The 20,922-nt window shown below is 42.0% G+C and overlaps 1 protein-coding gene across 2 annotated transcripts in view; it reads left to right on the top strand.

Moving 5' to 3' along the window:
• The first annotated feature begins 8,348 nt into the window (after nucleotides 1–8,348).
• SMC2 (structural maintenance of chromosomes 2) overlaps nucleotides 8,349–20,922 on the top strand; it is a 36,453-nt gene continuing 23,879 nt past the window's right edge. Inside the window, exons 1-9 of one of the 2 annotated variants that reach the window (XM_048504628.1) lie at nucleotides 8,349–8,459; nucleotides 10,158–10,372; nucleotides 14,246–14,395; nucleotides 14,571–14,693; nucleotides 16,476–16,514; nucleotides 16,604–16,714; nucleotides 16,982–17,026; nucleotides 19,171–19,404; nucleotides 20,025–20,174. In XM_048504628.1, the coding sequence (XP_048360585.1) occupies nucleotides 10,205–10,372; nucleotides 14,246–14,395; nucleotides 14,571–14,693; nucleotides 16,476–16,514; nucleotides 16,604–16,714; nucleotides 16,982–17,026; nucleotides 19,171–19,404; nucleotides 20,025–20,174 (1,020 nt within the window). In that variant the 5' untranslated portion in view covers nucleotides 8,349–8,459; nucleotides 10,158–10,204. The remainder of the gene's footprint in view (nucleotides 8,460–10,157; nucleotides 10,373–14,245; nucleotides 14,396–14,570; nucleotides 14,694–16,475; nucleotides 16,515–16,603; nucleotides 16,715–16,981; nucleotides 17,027–19,170; nucleotides 19,405–20,024; nucleotides 20,175–20,922) is intronic. The other variant, XM_048504629.1, reaches the window with a different exon arrangement.

The raw sequence follows: 20,922 nt of genomic DNA, 5'->3' as shown, positions 1-20,922 counted from the left end.
TGCACGTGGCCCTTTACAACAAATACAAATACAAATACAATACCTTTAATGGCATATAAAAAGTGGTAAAATGCAAATTATGTTAAAACCAATTGACTAAAATTTACACAAAGGTTTCACCCTTGATCCAAGTGCCTTTGTTAAAAACCTGGCAACTGATTCAGTAGTGTTGGGATGATGGTCACTAAGCAAGTATGAAACTATTTCCTTGTCTGATCTCACTGAAAATTTCTTCAAGATGGCCTCGAGAAAAAGCAACCGATAGACTGCCAAATCTTTACAATGAAGGAGCACGTGTTCAGTTGTTTCGGGTAGGCCCGCTGCGCAGGAACAAGTCCTGTTCTCCTGTGGGATGCCATGATATCTGCCTCTTGTTTGGGCAGTCGGTAGCACATTAAGCCGAGCAAGCATAAAATATCTACGGAGATGTGGATTGATTAAATTACTCAGATATTTAGCCATAAAACCCGGCAATGGTGGTGAAATGCCATAAAATGTGGGAGAACAAGTTCTGCAGGCTCCAGCTGTGAGAAGCTGCCCTTCAATGTCAAGAGTATGTTGTTTCAAAACTCCAAAAGCCTGTCTTTCGTCCATCAGTAGGAGTTGGTCAAAAGATACACCTATGTTGTTTATTTGATTGATAATTTTGGTGTGCCAGGTGGAGTGGAAGTGGTCGCTTAACAGGAGATATGTCAGACTGCCCGGGAGGGCTCTAAAATGAAGGCGAAGCCAGTATTTAAACAAAGAAAGCCAAACCCGGGGAAAAATCGTCTTGGCTCCGGTTTCTAAACAAAGAACTTGATACGTGACTGAGTTGGGAAGACCCAATAAACGACGAAAAAACAAAGATTGAACACTCTCTAATTTCTCAGCAGTTTTTGCTCCCCAGATTGGAGCTCCGTAAAGTAATTGTGGCAGTAGTTTTAACTGAAAAACTTCCATTGCGGCAGGAAAAAATTGACCGCCTCTGGTGTGAAAAAATCTGGATATTGCCAACACTTTGGTTTTACTTGTATTGAGAGTCTGGTGGATATGAGAGGTCCAGGTTAAGGAATGGTGGAAGGTGATTCCTAAATATCTGTATGAATGGACCTGTTCAATCAATGTACCGTTTATTTTCCACATGCTGAGTTTTTTTGAATTCGAAAAAATCAGCACTTTGGATTTGTTGTAATTAATCGACAGGGCACTGTTTGTGCAGTACGTCGCAAAGGCTTGAAGTAGTCTTTGCAGGCCCACCTTGGACCGAGACAGTGTCGTCTGCATAGAGCAGTGCACATGTGGGTCTTTGTCCCAAAATGGGTGCGTGACTTTCAGTCTGAGATAAATGAGGAGCAAGGTCGTTTAAATAAAGATTGAACAGGAGAGGAGCAAGAATACAACCCTGCTTGACTCCCTTGTTAGAAACTATAGGTGAAGTTAGGCGGCCAGCACGATCACAACGAACTTGACAGGTAGTTGAGGAATACAACTGGCGAATAAGAAACAGTAATCTCTGGTCTATTCCCAACGCTGTCAATTTTTCCCACAGCTGATTCCTGGGGATAGAGTCAAATGCGCATTTCAGATCTAGGAAAGCCGCAAGGAGTTTCCCACCCTTGGGGTGGCAATATTTCTCCGCCAAATGATTTAAAACCAGACAATGGTCAAGGGTGGATTTACCTGTGGCATATCCTATCTGTTCCGGGCCTAGCACTGAAGAGGACCAGGCAGTGAGACGTATCATAAGGTACCTTGCGTAAAGCTTACTAGCCACTGAAAGCAAGCTTATCGGGCGATAGTTAGATGGATTTGATGGATCACCTTTTTTATGTAGAGGTACAATGATAGCTTCAGTCCAATACTTAGGGATACAGCCACTGTTATTAATTTTGGTAAACAGGGTAGCCAAAATAGGGGCCCAGAACTCCGGGAATCTTCTAAAGAGTTCAGGTGGCAGGCCATCAGGGCCTGGCGCTTTCCCTTGTTTTAGGTTAGATATAAGGGTGACCACCTCATCGCAGCTGACAGGAGGCCATTCTGGTAAATGCTTTGCTGCTCCAGTTGCACATGGAATATCCAAAAGTTCTGGATTGCAGAAAATGGCTGTAAAATGTGTCCTCCATGCTTCCACTGAAATCTGAGAACTGATGGTTGTATAGGGCTCGCCGGCACTTGAATTAATTATGCGCCAAAAGCTTTTGCTGTCTCTGGAGTTAAAGGCTTGATGGAGATTGTTCCAAATCTTTGTAAGATGTAATTTCTTTTTGGTCTTTAAAAGATCATGATAGGACTTTCTAGCTGCGAGGTACTCTTTTGATAGCGACACTTTTCCTCTAAGTTCACAATGATGAAATAACTTCCGGAGTTGGGACTTGCTGCTCATACATTCTCCATCAAACCAGGTGGAAGGATTCACTGAATGTGAAAGTTTATGATGAGATTGATTACTGGAACCCTGAGTGGTTAGATAGGAAACCAGTTCATTATAGATTTGACAAACCTCCTCTGCTGTCCTTGCAGCAGTTAACTGTTGAGGAAAGTTAGCCATCCGATCATCAGAAATAGAATGAGCGACGTTTAGTTCAGTTTCTTGCGTCCAGCGAAGCCGGGCATAACAGGAAGACCCTTCTTCCTGGGCTGATTTGCTTCGAAGGGATTTGTTTATTAGTCTAAGAAGAAGGGGAGAGTGCTCGCTTTCCGTTCGAGCCATAATTGCAAAGTGATCAATGTGGTTTGTTAGTTCAGGCGATATTATTACATAATCAATCACACTCACTCCACGTGCAGATCTAAACGTGAACTTTCCAGGGTAATCAAAGGGAGGAAGACCATTTAAAATTACCCTATTTGCTGATAGGCAAAGGTCTATCAAATGGGGAGCTGCTTGATTTATGGTGTGATCGCTGGACAACCTGCATTGAGATATGGTGTCAGATTGAATGTCATCCAAATTTAAGCCACATCTTTGACTTAGGGCTGAATCATTTTCTCCAATCCTGGTGTTTAGATCACCAACAATGACGACAGGTGTTAGAGGATGTTCTTGCTCAAGCGAAAGTATGTATTGATGGAATCGTGACCAGTTCTCTACAAGAATGCTTGCCTCTTCTGCGGGTGGCAAATAAACATTTACTAGTAAAAATTTCAGATTGAGCTGCGAAATCAATAGGGCTTGGGCCAAAGGCGGGCACGAGTTTAGTGCTACTGCATTGATTTCTGCGTTGAGAGAGACTAGGATACAAGTACCTGCTCTCATCCTCCCTCTGGCTTTTAACCTGAATGCTGGAATTGAGAAGGAGGCATAACCTGCAAGATGAATGTCGCTGCTGGTCCAGGTCTCTTGTAATGAGATAATATTAAAACTGGCTAGAAATTTCATTAAATCAGAATCACCTATGTGGCGGCACCACCCTGATATGTTCCAGGAAAGTATCGATAGTATAGGACATTTCTGGCGTCAGGCTGTACCGTCCAGTGGTGTGATCTGTGACTGAGGGTACTGTACACATCCATTAGATGAAATTCTGTTAACAATAGAGTTCATGTCTGGGTGTGTGACTGAAATGGGTACTCTGGAAATTGTTCCGGTGTTTTGCAAAGTTGAGCCGTTATTTGGGATGATGTCATAGTGGTGGACTTGAGCTGTTGATTTAATGAAGTTTCTTTGACCAAGTGCAGGTGCAGAGGAGGCTGAAATATCAACTAGATCTTCTTGAAGGCCAATAGAAAGATCACGAAATCCCTCTGTGTTCTTTCCTTCATTGATTGTGGATTCGTGTTCGATTGGGGGGACCTTGGAACTAATACATATTAGGGTCTCATCTGTTCCATTGTGAGTTATAGTGTCCGAGGTGGTACCAGGACTAGGATCGATAGAACATAGTTGCAATTCTTCCAGTTCGGCTGCCCAAGATTTTCCTCCTAAGCTACGGAAGTCTCTGTAATTGAGTACTCTTTCTGAACGCAGATCAATATCTATTTCTTGATTCAGTGGTTTTAAAGGGCTTTTGAGATTTTCTCTGTTAATGGTTTGGTATTGTATTGGGTGTTGATGGATGGAGAGATCTAGAAGTTGTGAGTGAGGAGCTGGGTCTATCTGGGGTTGTCTAATAATTACCGCCACCTGCTTAGTTGGAGGGATTACGTCTGAGTTCTTGTGTGGACGTTGATGACTCGCCATCCCCTCAATAAGAGTCTTTAGACAGTTCCATTCTGTCAGGATGGAGTTAATCTCATTCACCTTTCAGTGTTTCTAAGGAGAGTCTCTGGTAGAGTACAGGATGAGAAAGCTCTAGGGTTCCTTTAAGAGAGATTACTTTTATTAAATGACTTCTTTGTTGCTAGAGATGTCCACCAGTTTATTGATTTTGGTGTTGTAAAAAACCCTGTTTACTCCAGATGTCATAGCTTTTAGCAAAAAAAAAAGCTTTGTGCTTGAGAAGATAGGAAGCAAGTGTCAGGGGACTCCAAAGTTTAGTGACCAATCTTGTATATTTATTTCTCGATATGGGAAGTCTTTTAAAGGATTTCTAGGTGGGTCTTCTTTGGTTGACAGGTTGAGGAGTTTACTGAGGGATATACAGGATCCCGTGAAAGGCTGGACCCACCCACCATTGTTACAGAGCAGAGTCCCCTATAATAACCTAGACACTTGGCGGTGCTGCAGCACAAGTATGGTGGAGAATTTATCTGGGTTAAAAAATAAATGATTAGAATATGAGTATTTAGAGTTATATAAAGTGGGTGAATCAGGATAGTTGGAAGTCCTGGATTGTTCTGAGATGGAAGAGGCAAGAGAACCCACTCTCTCACTCAAAGAAGCAAGGCAACCAAGCAATTTCTTGAAGGTCTTGGAAATAAGAAAAGCCTCCTTTGAAAGTAAATCTGTTAAGCATCTTACTTCTGAGCTGTCCTCGATAAGGGCTCTATGATGGTTAAACACAGAGGAACTCCCTGCTGCTGGTAAGCAAGCATTCACAGCCATAAGTGGGAGTAAGGGTGAAGGATAAGCACTTTCCTCTTCATGTAGGTAGCTATTATTCAAGAATCTCAGTTCATTATTAGCAAAGACTCCTCATGTGAAAAAGGAGGCCTGCAGGAGCAGCAAAAGTTTCCTAAACAGAGGTTTCCAAAACCTCAAACCTATTTGAAAGCTTAAGTTCATTACTTATGAGATTAAGTTGAGAGTAATTGGTGGTAAAATCATCTATTTTACTTTGTTTAGGAGTAGTTTTTGGTCTCGAGGTATTATATTCAGATTTGACCGGGCTAAGCAAGCTTCCTCATAGTTAGTCATCTCCTTCGGGTTGTTTAGGTAATTAAAAAATGGCAGTCAGCCAAATAGTTTTTTCCAGGGAGGAGAAGCCAAACAAACGCAGGAGAAAGCTGCTGCGACCCAGCTGCTTGTATTAAAACAGAAGTAAGTTAAAATTTAGAGCTCACAGACTCCGCAAGCTCATTCCAACTTGGAGGAATTCAAAACATTTAGAGCAACTTATTCAAGCTTGATGGGATTATTATGAGAGACGGCAGAAGGTTAAAAATATGATAAAAGTTAATAAATATTTGGTAAAAGTTAATAAATATTTGATAAAAGACTTGCGGGGAAGGTAAAAGCGTGCTTCCCTCACGCCTGCCGGAACCGGAACTTCCCTTTACAAACCCAGGGAGATGGCCTCTATCTGAGAGCCTCACCACCCTGCCTCTGCTGCCTGACTGGGATAGCCTCCTTGCCCCAGTTCTGCCTTACCCAAGCCAGGACTGTGCGTGTCAACCAGCCTCATGGACAGTGTGATTTGCACCCTGGACACTTCCATTGTGGAATGGAAAGGGTTACCTTATACTAAAAAACAAGACAACACCATATAACAATGTGAATTGAAAAGGGAACGAGGATTCCTTTTGACCACCCCAAAAGGCTACACTGCGGATCATTGGACCTGCATGGACATCTGTGTGGGTTGCGTACTGTGATGAGAAGGACAATTGCCACAGCAACGCGTGGCCGGGCCCCGCTAGTGAAGGATGTAAGAGAATTACAAAAAAACCTGTATTCTTAACAATTGGAATACCTACAGAAAGTTAGAGGAAGAATTTACAAAAGATTTAAAAGTAGAAGACTTCAATTGGAATACTAACGAATTTGAAGAAATGCTATGCAAAAAATGACACAAAATTGATAAATAAAATGTATAAAATACTACTAGGATAGGGAGCTTCCAGTGCTGTGTGGAATCAGGCAACATTGCTTCTCCAAGTCAGGAGGAGAAAGTAACTCACAGCCACTTGCAAATTGGGTTGGAAAACTGATTCCAAACCCAATTTCCCTGTATTTTCAGGAGAAGATTGCAGACACCTTCTTGAGGGGCTGACCGCTAGAAGCCTGGTTTAACGAGAGAAAACCAAGCGGCAGCCCAGTGCAGCGGCAGAGAAAAGGTAAATGCTTCAGCCATTACCGAATGCCCAAAAGCCCAACAAACCATAAATGAGATAAAACCCTTGTTTGGATTACTAAGAAATAAAGAAGAGGAGAGAGATAACTCTAAGTGCTTAAGCAACATGTCAAGCGGTAAATTTAGTAGAGGCTAGATCAGGGGTCCGCAACAATAATAAGTACAATAATAAAATAATGATATTTTGTTAATCATAGAATACAAACATAGTTTTAATAATAATGTTTGTCTACATGTTTTTGTCTGCGTATGACTTTGTCAGAATGTATTAGAATATATACATATATAATGTGCTCTATATCTACATTTAATCTTATAATGTATAGCATTTATTACAATAATGAATTTCCATGTTGTTTTCTTTCCCCTCCCTAACTTTCCCAAAGAGAATAAATCATTAAAAAGGCATATATAAACAAATATGTAATTCCAGCTGCATGTTGTTGAGTGAACAAAAAGTTATTATAGGTTTCCCTCCCTCACTGCTTCTCTTCCTTCCTTTTCCCTTCTCCTTTCCCTTCCCTCTCCCACCTCCCCTCTCTTTTCTCCCTGTTGAATAATAAGATAAGTAATAAGGTATTAGAGATCAAGTTTAACCTCTAACTCATTTAATGCATGTTCCGGAATTTTTTTGCTGTTCCAGAGGCACTTTTAATTTAGAAAGGGTTAATAAATGTGTGTTGTCGCTGCAATTTTTTTCTAGATTATAGTTCTAGAGTGCCTCTAATGCATCCTTTTCTTTCTTTTCTTTTTTTGCTGTCCTAACTTGTTTAATGCCCATTCCGGGTTTTTTTTGCTGTTCCGGAGGCATTTTTTGCCTGGAAAAGGTTAATGAATGTGCATTGTCTGTGCACCTGGTGAGCCACTATGAGTAGCAGAGTGCTGGACTAGATGGACTCTGGTCTGATCCAGCAGGCTTGTTCTTATTTATGTTCATTTTTTGTTCTAGTTTGTAGTTCGGGAGTGCCTATAATGCATGCCACAGGTTTTTTTTGTGTGTGGTCCGCTAACTCATTTAATGGCCATTCTGGGCCGTTCCAGCTTTTACCCCATCCTGTTTTTTCCCCCATCTCGGACACCATCATTTTCCTTCCTTTGTGGGAGATTATTGCCTAAGGGAAATCTTAACTAATTGAGAATATCATAATTTTTAAAGAAGCTCCTCTTCAGATTTAATCTACATTCCCACAAATATGTTAAGGTTGATTTATAGAGCATGTCTTGCCCAACTATGTTGCAGCACTGAAATTGGTACTGCAGCTTAAAAGAGGCTTTTTAATGATCCCAAGAACAAGACAAAGTTCCACGCTTAGTACCCTAAATGCACATCCTTTCTCTCCCAACTCCTATTCACAATGCCTTATGCTGAATTGAAAATCGTTTTTAAACCTAGCACCAGACCCACATCGAGGTTAAAGATTAAATTTTCCCTCAAAGAAGTTTTTGGAATGAGTTAATCGAGCCTGCTTCGAAATGAAAAGTGATGGTGTACGTAACCCCTTGAAAAACACAAATAGCTCTTGAGTGCTCTAATAGCTGTGTGAACAGTCCTTAAAAATAAGGTCCCTTTTCCGCCACACAGCAAAAATACGAAACAAATATAACTAATTAACACGGGAAACAAACAGAAATGGCAAAAGCGTCCCCTGCGCTTTACCAACCCATCCTCCCACCTCTCCCACCCTTCACAAAACGGCCGCCCATCCGCACCTTTATAGCCCCCTTCCACCCGCCCTGCCGTCGACGCCCGTTTGCCTATTTAAGTGGAAGAGAAAAGGAGCCGTTTCACACGTCATTAAGAGCGCCTTTCTAAGTGCCTGAACGGAAATAGGCAGTAAGAAATCAGGCAGTGAGTTAGACAGACCTGGACGGGGCTTCATGGCCGAGGGCGGTCTCGTCGATCCGCGCCAAAATTCAAGTCAAGGAAGGAGAAGCGAGAACGGTTGGGAGTGGGACCTCGGATGCCGGCCGTATTTCCTGGTGGCAGGGCGCACGCAGACCGAGTAAGACAGCCTTGTTTACAAGGTTAGCTTTCTGTAGAGAACTCCTTTGAATCGCCTTTGAAAAGCACCTGCTCTTGTCCTTTCCCCTAGGGCGTAGTGCATATGGGATGGTGCAGGGATTTGGAGTCCCATACTCATGTTCTGGGCTGCAGCCTTGCAGAAGACATTGCAATGCAATCTGATATCCTGGTCATGGAAAGTTTTGACCACTGGAAATGCTTTAAATCTTTCCCTCCAAGATGCAGATTTTATTGCAAGTACTCCTTGCATTAGCAATGAGATAGCAGGAAGTCATTATTTGGTGTTATGGTGTGGACCTTAGTGGGCTACAATGGGTTGAATTTAGTTATTGTATGTGATGTGTATGCAGAGGTGGGATCCAGCAGGTTCCCGAGAGCGGATTACTAATTATTTGTGTGCCGAGAGGGGGTTACTAATTGGGTCTGCTTTTCCGTTAGAAATTACATTAGGTCCAAAAATCATAAAGTCCTGTTGTTTCCTATGTGGCTGGTTAGCGAAGGTAGAAAATGGGATAATTCTCCCTGTTGGGCTGTTTTAAAAACATGTTTTAGAAATATGGTAAAGTTCCTTGTTTAAGGAAAGCATCCTTCTTTTGATTTCTAGAAACAAAGTTAAGTATTTGAAAGTATTAAGTATTTGACAGGCAGTCAATTAGAGGAGAAGTAGTTGTTTCTGTTGACAGTAGACGATAGGACTTGCTATAATGAGTTTAACTTATGAACAGAAAGATACCAGCTGGAAATTAGGAACTTTTTTTTGCAGTAAGAGGTTTTTACAGTAACAGAGAAATTATTAATACCCCGCCCCCGGAATGCCTGGCCACACCCCCGTCGTGCCCTGCCCAGCCCCATTGGCGCTACGCCACTGTTTGAATCCCACCACCATGGGAACCTGTTACTAAAATTTTTGGATCCCACCACTGTGTGATGTGATTGTGAGCTGTGATGTGATTGTGGTTTTGGGGTGACAGTGCAAAAATCATGAGAATCCTTGGGAATCCCTGTTTTTCAAACAGGTTTTTGCGCCACTGGTGCACCACGGAGCATGTGATGCGTGATTGTTGTGGTCAGGCCTGTGGCTGAGGGCTTGAGCTGTGATGTGATGGTGGTTTGGGAGTGACTTAGTGCAGAAATCATGAGGATCCTCGAGAATCTCTGTTTTTCAAACAGGTTTTTGCGCCACGGATCATGTGATGTGTGATTGTTTTGGTGCTGCCTGTAGACTAGGACATGCTTTATAGCCGTGGTGGCGAACCTTTGGCACTCCAGATGTTATGGACTACAATTCCCATCAGCCCCTGCCAGCATGGCCAATTAGGGGCTGATGGGAATTGTAGTCCATAATATCTGGAGTGCCAAAGGTTTGCCACCACTGCTTTATAGTTTCATGGGGGTTTCGATTCATTTCAATTCAAAAGTCATATGAATTCAGGAGGATCCGTGTAGATCCTCATTTTACCTGCACTGTAATTCTAAACACACTGGTGATAAAAAATTCTGTACTTACCTAATCTTCCAATAAAAGATCCAGAGCTCTACTGCTCATTGTTATTAGGAATTATCCAAGTGTATATGTTGTTCTCAAACAAGTAAGCATGAGGTGTCTATTTTCCACATAACTAGCATTGTGCCTTAAAGGATTTTATGATGCTTACCCATGTTTTATAACCCACATACTTATGTGTTTGTATGTATTTCAGTGTTTAGAAGGACCCTTGCCTATATTCTCCTGGGATACTGAATAACAATGCATATCAAGTCAATTGTTCTTGAGGGATTTAAGTCCTATGCTCAAAGGACAGAAGTTAATAATTTTGACCCATTATTCAATGCCATTACTGGCTTAAATGGAAGTGGCAAATCCAATATTCTGGACTCCATCTGTTTCTTACTGGGCATTACCAATCTATCGCACGTAAGCATACGCTTTATACATCTCCCGCCTTCAACTTTTCTTTCCGTTAATAACTGTGTTTTATGATGAGCTGCGGCTTCAATGCAAAATGTTCTTTTGTGCGGCTTCACTCTTTTCGGAACAAGAGGAGCATTGGAAAAGGTTACAATCATTGATTATTCAGAATGTGCATTAGTAAACTGTGATAATAAAAACATAATAAAAGGGGAAGTCCTCCTATGGATTAAAAACTGGTTGACAGAGAGAATTTTTTCTCTCTTTCTCACAATACTAGAACCAGGGGGCGTACATTGAAAAAGCTGGGGGGAAGAATTAGGACTAATAAAAGGAAACACTTCTTCACGCAACGTGTGATTGGTGTTTGGAATATGCTGCCACAGGAGGTGGTGATGGCCAATATCAAATCCTGGATATGTTTGCAGTAAAAGGGAGACTTGAATAGATTTATGGAGGAGGAGTCAATCTATGGCTACCAATCTTGATCCTCTTTGATCTGAGATTGCAAATGCCTTAACAGTCCAGGTGCTCAGGAGCAACAGCCGCAGAAGGCCATTGCTTTCACATTCTGCATGTGAGCTCCCCAAGGCACCTGGTGGGCCACTGCGAGTAGCAGAGAGCTGGACTAGATGGACTCTGGTCTGATCCAGCTGGCTTGTTTTTATGTTTTTATGTTCTTAACATTGGTCCCTTGGATACACAGTGTTGGTACTTGGACCAGGGAGAAAAAGTAAAACCCCAGTTTTGCCATGGATTTATTGGGATGCCTCCGGGAAGCCTGATTTTCAGCTTCCCAACAGTAAAAATTAAATAATTTACCATAGGCAGTACAGTCAAAAGTGAAATAGATGTTACCGTATGAGACAAATTATATGACAAAGTATTCCGTCATCCCACTGAAACAAGCAAAAAACCTAGTCTGTTTGGAGGTGCCTATTTTGAGGGACACAAATGTCGTTTGTAACATTATGGCGGATGAGAGGTGTATGTGCTTGAAGAAGAATGATGATTGATTATCGTGTTGTTCTGATGTGCCAACAGTTATATTTTAGCCAAAATGCTTTTTTTTGCTTGTACTATGGCTGATGAGAGGGCTATTATACAATCTTAAATTGCCCTTCATGCTGTGCAGTTGGTGTAGGAATTACTACTCGGTAAGTAAATGTCGGTGAGTTTTTTTATAGTGAAAGGTATATCACAGTATAGAGCAGTGATGGCGAACCTTTTTGAGACCGAGTGCCCAAATTGCAACCCAAACCCCACTTATTCATCGCAAAGTGCCAACCCGGCAGTTTAACCTGAATGCTGAGGTTTAGTTTAGAAAAAAACAGTTGGCTCCCTCTTCCTCCGCCCCACCTGCTTGAGCAGGGGCCAGCCTGCTCTAGCCTCCAGCAAGTCCTGCATGCACCTCTCTGTGCCTCTCTAGCATCTCTGCCTCCTCTGTGCCCCCCGCCACCCAGGCAGCAGCCACCCAGAGCACAGGCACCAGGCCCGCCAGCCAAGTCCTCCCTGCTCACCGCGGTGCGCGCACGGCATGCTCAGAGGCCCAGGCCAGCCTAGATGTGTGTTTGTGTGTGTGTGTGGGGGGGTGCTTCCGCTCCCCACATGACAAACTCTGTGTGTGCGTGCCCACAGAGAAGGCTCCAAGTGCCACCTCTGGCACCAGTGCCATAGGTTCGCCATCATTGGTATAGAGAGAAAGCAATTTCTGGCGATACTTGATTTTAGGAATGGAATCCTTATTTCCTAAGGTATGGCCCCCCAAAAATACTGTTTTTATTTATGTTGAATTATTCTTGGCTTTGTGCTGTTAAAACGTTTTGTTAATTTATTGATCTGTACTTGATAGAAAGGTATCCATATTGAACCATTAGAAAAAAATAAACCCAAAGTGGTAGGAATATAGTAATTTTTATGAGAGCCAACTGAAATAGCACAAAATAGTGAGCAAGCTTTTGTGTTCCACAGAACTCTTCTTCTGGACATTAAACACAAAGTGGTGAGGGAGTGGGATGGAGGAAAAGGAGAGGTTTCAAGATGGGATGTCTTAAAGTGGAACGTGAGAGGAGATGTTACAGGGTTACCACATTAGATGTCACTGGGTGAACCCTTGGTGCAACTTGACATCTCTTGTACCTGAAGTATACTCTCTCTTCCTCTCCCTTCTTTTTATATTTAACGTCCATCCTGAAGCTGTTCTGAGAAGCATGAAGATTTTCTTACTACTCTGCCACCGTCCGATTCATTGTTGACCATTACCGTGATGAGAACTGATCCAAATAGTTGCCATAGTAAATATCTGTAGCTCATGAGCCTCAGAGTGCCTTGTGGCTGTAGGGCTAGTGTTACTGTTACCGCTGCTGCTCGATCAGGGTACAAAACTCATTTAAGAACATCGATAAAATCACATCTACTGGTCTTAAGGGCTTCTGAGTCACACTGGTCTCTGTGTCCTGACCTGGAGCCAGTGTAGTCACGTAACTCGACTCAGGAAAATATTTTGGCTGTTTTCCTGGCGGTAACATTACTACACACAGGCTCCTGCTCCCTCTTGCAGTTCTTCAATAGTGCCCCAGGGCCCAGTGACCAATAGAAAGTGGCATGTCCATAAGAAGAAGAGGAGGAGTTTGGATTTATATTCCCCCTTTCTCTCCTGCAGGAGACTCAAAGGGGCTTACAATCTCCTTGCCCTTCCCCCCTCACAACAAACACCCTGTGAGGTAGGTGGGGCTGAGAGAGCTCCGAGAAGCTGTGACTAGCCCAAGATCACCCAGCTGGCGTGTGTGGGAGTGTACAGGCTAATCTGAATTCCCCAGATAAGCCTCCACAGCTCAGGTGGCAGAGCTGGGAATCAAACCCGGTTCCTCCAGATTAGATGCACGAACTCTTAACCTCCTACGCCACTGCTTTTTGCTGGCAGGAAAAGGATCAGCAGCCAGGGCTCCTGTAGCACCCACCAAGCTTTTCAGAAACTGGGTCTGGTGGTACCCCAAGAACAACTTTGGTGAACAATGTAATGCCTGGGAGGTTGCCCATTACTCATTTATCACACAGTAGTGTGATAAATGTAATGCTTCTGATTTGTTTCAGTAATGCTTCTGATTTGTTTCAGTTCTGTTTCAAGATTTCTGCAGTCCAAATCCCACTGCATTGTTTGGGTGTTACATCCTGTGGACTATATTGACTCATACGCACAACATAATCCCCCTCGAATCACAGAGAAAAGGCTAACTATCAATAGTGTAAATTGAGCAGAGCAGCAGTGGCGTAGGAGGTTAAGAGCTCGTGTATCTAATCTGGAGGAACCAGGTTTGATTCCCCGCTCTGCCGCCTGAGCCATGGAGGCTTATCTGGGGAATTCAGATTAGCCTGTACACTCCCACACACGCCAGCTGGGTGACCTTGGGCTAGTCACAGCTTCTCGGAGCTCTCTCAGCCCCACCTACATCACAGGGTATTTCTTGTGAGGGGGGAAGGGCAAGGAGATTGTCAGCCCCTTTGAGTCTCCTACAGGAGAGAAAGGGGGATATAAATCCAAACTCTTCTTTTTCTTCTAAATAAATTTGTAAATAAATAGCTATTTGGTATAACTTTAATGGGGTCTATTAAAATGTATTACATCGCATCAGAGTTTTTTTTAATTAAAAGGGTCCAGCAATTCTATATCATGAAACTGATCTTTTAAAATATGTTTATTGTCGTCGTCTTCCCCTTGGGTATGTAATTTTTTTTTCATCTCTGGGTTAATATTCAAGTGAAAGTTCCTGAGACGGTCACATATTAAACACAAGCAACCAGTCAGATGTATTTCGATGCAACTGTGTCGCCTGAAGATGTCAATCTTGGTAGAAATCAAGGCTTCTTTATTATTTTCAGGTTCGAGCTTCTAACCTCCAGGATCTCGTGTATAAAAATGGTCAGGCTGGAATTACTAAGGCCACTGTATCAATCAGCTTTGATAATTCTGATAAGAAACAGAGTCCGTTGGGATTTGAGAATCATGATGAGATTACAGTCACGAGACAGGTGAGCCAATTTTAGGCACTAGCGGATGCTAGGCATCTTATACCCTGAACAGAAAATCACACCAAAAAACTAAATTGCAGAGGTTTTTTGTTTTATTGTTTGCAGAATTAGCCGTGCATGTTCAATCTTAACTTTGTATTGCTATATAACGAGCCCTTTCTTTTCTCTGGTCAAGGTGGTGATCGGAGGCAGAAATAAGTATCTAGTCAATGGTGTGAACGCAAACAACATGAGAGTTCAGGATCTTTTTTGCTCTGTTGGACTGAATGTCAACAATCCTCATTTTCTTATCATGCAGGTACAGTGTGTGTGCTTGTGAATCTGCTCATTGTTCGTCCTTTCCCTGTATTACCTGTTTAAGAATCAGCAGAAGGGAGCTTTGCGCCTGCTCTCCTTGGGGTTATAGAAAGAAAATATGATGAACTGAGCATGTGCATTTTCTTGAATTCTTTTGGGTCTGTAGTGTCCACACTGATTTCTGAGGATGCTTCATAACGAAAAGTTCGATAAGACCCTGCTCTACTAACTGCCACTGATTAAATTGAATAGAAATTTGTGGGGCTTGCAAAAAAATAATCATGTAATTGTACAATGTGAATTTTTTTTAAAATATTGTACTTCATGTTAAATAGCTACTTGACCTCTATGCCCTGTTTGCTCTCCAGGGCCAGCTGATAGACCAGTGTGAAACAGGATACTGGGCTGGTTGGGGAAATGGTATAATTCAGCAGGCTCTTTATATTCTTACTATGAAAATGTCCATTTTCTTGCAAGTAGGCCTTTAGAGGATCAAATATCAGTTGGCAGATACCTGCAAAACATGTGTGTGACTTGCACACTATGACAATCTACCGCCAGTTAATCCTTAGCAAAAATATGAAATACATTTTAAATGTACCAGCTCATCTTAGTAGTACAACATTTCAACACCCTTTAAAACGGTTAGATTTGAAATTGGCCTGCTTTTAAAATATTCCATTAGAATGGGGTTTTAATGTAATTGTTTTAATGTAATTGTTGTTTTATTGTGGCTGGTTAGCATACCCAAGAAAACGGGATACCCTCCCTATATAGGGGCTGTATATAAAAACATGTCTCAGAAATATGGTAAAGTTCCTTGTTTAAGGAAAGTATCCTTTTGATTTCTAGAAACAAAATTAAGTATTTGAAAGTATTAAGTATTTGACAGCCAATTAGAGGAGAAGTAATTGTTTCTGTTGGCAGTAGGCGATAGGGATTCTTTAATGAGTTTAAATTATGGACAGAAAGATACCAGCTGGAAATTAGGAACTTTTTTTACAGTAAGAGCTTTTTACAGTAACAGAGAAATTATTAATGCCACGCCCTCGGAATGCCCGGCCACGCCCCATTGGCGCTACGCCACTGTTTGAATCCCACCACCATGGGAACCTGTTACTAAAATTTTTGGATCCCACCACTGATTTCAACACCCTTTAAAACGGTTAGATTTGAAATTGGCCTGCTTTTAAAATATTCCATTAGAAGTGGGGACCACCGTTTTAAACTTATACTAGCTTTTGGGACACCTGTCTAATCCCTGCATATGGAAATCCTTGCCCGCAGTTTGGATGCATACAACTTACACGTGTACTTGGGGAGCTGTGAATAGAGGGCGCTAACCTCAGTGTCCTTATCTCTGAGCCCCATCTAAAACCACAGGCCAGAGAATAAGAGAACATTTCATCAACATATTTAGGGTGAAGTGCAGTGAGATGCAGTGATCTCAACCGATCTAACAGTGAGAGTTGTCTGTCAGAAGCATTCCATCTGCCTAGGTCTTGGCTACTAGAGATTGTCCTTCAGGATCCTATCCCTCCCTGAAACACTTACTTACTTATTTATTATTAAACTTATATACCGCCCTCCCCCAAAGGGCTCAGTGCTCCACTGTGCTCCACCTACCCAGCAAGTGTTTCCAGAGTTCACAAGGGTTAAATTGGTGGTTCTCAGACTTAACTTGAAGAGAATAAATGATGTCTCTTGTATAATATCTCTTAAGAAAAACTTTTTTTAAAGTGCCTGATATTAATAGCTGATTATGTTGTCTCTCTATTGGTAGGGACGGATTACCAAAGTTCTCAATATGAAACCTCCAGAGGTAAGGCTCCTTTTCATTTGTGTGCATCTATAACTTTCTGGAAGTTGCCCACAATCTCATCTGAGGTGGCAATATGTTCCCCCCCCTAGATTTTGTCTATGATTGAAGAAGCAGCCGGCACGAGGATGTACGAGTGCAAGAAAATAGCAGCGCAGAAAACCATAGAGAAAAAAGAAGCAAAGCTCAAAGAAATTTGCAAGGTACTCAGCGTTTGCATTTGTAACCTCTTACTTTGTGTACTGAATTAGCAGAGATGAAATAGCTGCTAAGGTTCCTGAAAGGGGAGCTTGACTTGAAAGGCCATTGTTCCTCTTAAAGATGCTTTGTGTCCCTTCTATCCGGTGAACTGACTGGCATCTTGGAAAATGTCTTATTTCTTGCTTTATTGTTAAGCCGAATTGCTGCTGACTGCTGAAGAAGAGCCCTTGTGAAATCCAAATCAAGTACTTTCTGCTTTTTATTCATAGGTTCTGGAGGAAGAAATCACACCCACCTTGCAGAAACTGAAAGAGGTATTTCTTGTTTGAATTGAGGAGGCTTTGGTCTTCCCTTTCAACTTGAAGGTGTATTAGCAAATTCTAAGTTATTGAGAAGGTCTGCCACTCGTTTTGTTACGGTGAAGTTATAACATTCATTATGTTAACATGAGGCCTGACAAGTCCAGGTGCAGCTTGCCTCGGCACATAGAAATTTCATTGCTGTACCTAGGATTGTAAATACAAAACTCTGAAGACTGAAAAGTGACGCTGCCTCCTAAACTTTTGGGCTGACTACTGGAGCCAAAAAACATTTGTCAAGGCCTGTGTTAACCTCTCTTCTCCCTCCCCCTCCCCCCGGTTAAACCTTATTAATATCCTTGATTCATGGCAAGGGTTCCATAGATCCGGTCTTGTTTGTCTCCGTGCGAAGAGCACGGCACGAAGCAGCTCCGTGAAGGACAGAACTGCAGGCAGACACCTGGATGAAAACTGTGATGGAATAGTACTGTAAAACTAGCAAAATCACACATGATTGTGAAAAGCATATTTGCCTTTTGATCTCCTGGAGAGAGGACAGGAAGCCATACAAAGGTGCAAGGATGAAACTTCAAAGGCCTAAATTATCTCGTGGCTTGAACAGAGTTTTCCTGAGAAGGGGAAAACAAAGGTTTTGGAATTCCATCTTGAGACGTGGTCATGGGTTCCCGGAATGGGGACAAAGAACCAAAAGGAATGTAACCAGCTGAGCAACCTCTGTGCATTTAAGTTTTATTTCTTTTATTTCTGTTTTTCAATAAAAATTGTTGAGACCTCAGCTGGTTGGAGTTATTGGAGAAAAGAACCCAGGTTTTACTGAAACAAGCGTGGCTCTCCCAGGCTTGCTTTCATACAAACCAATTTCTGGATTATATAAAGTGAGATCAGGGAGGTCCTGTCTGTAAAACGAATCACTGTTTCTGCCTATGTGCACCCATGGCAACAGTTCCTGTGCTTACCTGGCAGTTATTGGCGGCCAGTAATCTAAACTTGTGAAATACATCCACATGGTTTGTTCCAGAGGGTAGCTGTTGGTCTGCAGTAGCGCACAGCTTGATACTAGTGCAGTAGCACCTTAAAGACTGTCCTGAACCAGTGCTCTATGGGGCTCCTGCCACCAGGACTGAATTCTCCAGTGGCAAATCAGACCACCAATGTTTCCACAGGTCCCCGCAGAGGCCAGATGTGACCAGAACTCAGCCGGCGGGAAGGGGGGGGGCAGGATGTCAGGGACAAGTAGAGGAGCCAGCAGCCATGACCAGATTGATGCCAACCTGGAATAGGCCCCTGGTGCTACTGGACCCTAATCTAGCTGGTTGACATAGTTCAGGGGTCTGCAACCTGCGGCTCTCCAGATGTTCATGGACTACTGTGATGGAAAATAGTTAGCTGAACTATGTATTAGCTAGAAACATGTGATATTACGCAACCAGTGTTATTAGGAAGCTGAAGCATGTGAACATGGAGTTTACAGACTTCATCTCAAAAAGGGGTGTGTCATGGGATGATGCTATCGCTACAGTAAAGGGAAGTCACATATGACTGTGAAAAGCATCTTTGCCTTTTGATCTCCTGGAGGGAGAACAGGAAGCCATACAAAGGTGCCAGGATGAAACTTCAAAGGCCTAAGTTACCTAGTGGCCTGAACAGAGTTTTCCTGAGAAGGGGAAAACAAAAGTTTTTGAATTCCATCTTGAGATCGGTCAGAGTAAATATCTCTGGGCCATGGGTTCCCGGAATGGGGACAAAGAACCAAAAGGAATGTAACCAGTTGAGCAATCTCTTACTGCATTTATGTTTTATTTCTTTGTTTTGAACCTTTGCAATAAATCCTTGAACAATCAGCTGGTTTGGAGTCATTAGGAGGGAAAAGGACCCGAGACGGAGGTGGGATAAGAGTGGCTCTCCCAAGCTTAATCTCAGCCTCAGTCGTCATAACTACAATTCCCATAAGCCCTTGCCAGCATGGCCAATTGGTCATGCTGGCAGAGGCTGATGAAAATTATAGTCTGTGAACATCTGGAGAGCCGCAGGTTGCAGACCCCTGACATAGTTTAAGAATTGCTGACTGTTTTTTTTCTTCTTTGTGCTACTTCCTTGCCAATGAATAATGGCTGATGTGTACTGGTCATCCTCTTCAGGAGCGGTCCTCTTACTTGGAATACCAAAAGGTCATGCGAGAGACGGAGCACCTGAGCCGTTTGTATGTCGCATATCAGTTTGTGTTAGCCGAAGAAACGAAGACCCATTCTGCTGACGTGCTGAAGGAAATGGAAGGCACCACTGCAAAATGTCAAGAGGAAATGGCTGAGAATGAGAAGGCAGTGAAAGAACTCGGCAGAGAAATAGCTGAAATGGAAAAGAAAAGGGATCAAGTAATGACAATATTTTAAATAATGGCAATGCAAGTAGTAAACATTTTTGCCTCTGGATTATAGGTGCGCAACAAGCAGTACTGAATATTTTGTTCCCATGTAATTTGAGAAGTGTTTAAGTTCATTTGATAGGATTGCAATTGATATGAAACATGCATTCTATGGTTAACTAAACAACTCTTTTGCATCAGCTTAGTAGTAGAGTTTATGCGTGAGTTCAGTTCTTGGCCTTTGTATTTAAGCAACCCAGAATACTTAGAGTTGACAAAGATTTAAGCTGAATAGTTGGGTTTGAGGCAGGGCTAATTTGATAATAAGGCACCACTGTATAATTCTGGCTCACACAGGATGGCCTGAATTTTTTTCCCAACTTAGAACATCACAACACTGCTTCAAATATATCTTAATCACCAAATATATCTTAATCACCAAAAGTTTCACCAACTAGCAATCTTCTGGAAATAATCTTTCCAGTAACAAGTAAGTCAGATACCAAATGTGTGGATTTTTGATACTCCTTTTTATCAGATTTGTAAATATTTGCATAAATTAGCAAAGGTTAAGTATCTCATCTTTGCCTCAACTATTTAAATGTAAAGTAACGTTCTTTTAATTTGTAGGAATTTGGAGGTGTTCTTCGTTCACTGGAAGATGCTCTTACAGAAGTTCAGAGAATAGATACCAAAGTGCAAAGCACTCTGGATATCAAAGAGGAAAATCTGAAAAAAGAAGAAAAAGCACGTAAAGAACTGGTGAAAAACATGGAAGAGGTAAGAGTTCTCCGTTTCAGTTTCATTTTGTACAGTTGTATGTACTGCAGACATGCTTATTCTTCAATATATTTATAATATGGAATGTAATAAATGCTACTTTTCCTTAGCTACATGATAACATTGTAAATGCTAGCCCCCCCCAAAAAAAACCCACTAAGCAGCACTTATTAAAAGAAATTGGGCCTGCATACATTGCAGATATGTTGAATTATCTATATTTATAAAAACGCTAAATACCAGTCACTGACTGACTGACTCATCAAAGAACTCAAAAACCACCGAACCTACAAAGTTGAAATTTGGCACACTGGTTTGTTATGTGCTTCAGGTACTCACTAAGAAAGGGTTTTCCAAAATATTCACTTCCACTCGACTTAGACATTTACTGTTCAACTCTGGCCATCTGCACGAACATTCTAAGGGTGACAGTTAAAAACCTTCAACACGGTATTTTTGATTGTTTTTGCATTTTTCTGATCAGTCAGTCAGTGATATTTCGCGTTTATATATAGATTCTTTTCACAGGACATTTCATTGAAGGGCACTTTGAAGCTCTAACTCCATTTGTCGCATTGTGTAAGTCCTCAGTGCCCCAACGATGGTTAAAACTGGACAGTGTCTGCTGTCAGTGCTGGTGAAGATTTGCCAAGTCAGCTTGTTGGCTTTTGTTTGCCTTCCTGTAATAGGGTTGTCGCTGTGGTTTCTAATCCCTAAAAATTACTTTTTTGTGTACATTTTACATGGC

Source organism: Sphaerodactylus townsendi, linkage group LG07 (assembly GCF_021028975.2).
Source record: "Sphaerodactylus townsendi isolate TG3544 linkage group LG07, MPM_Stown_v2.3, whole genome shotgun sequence".
Classification (NCBI taxonomy): Eukaryota; Metazoa; Chordata; class Lepidosauria; order Squamata; family Sphaerodactylidae; genus Sphaerodactylus; species Sphaerodactylus townsendi.
This window is presented reverse-complemented; position numbering and strand designations above follow the sequence as displayed.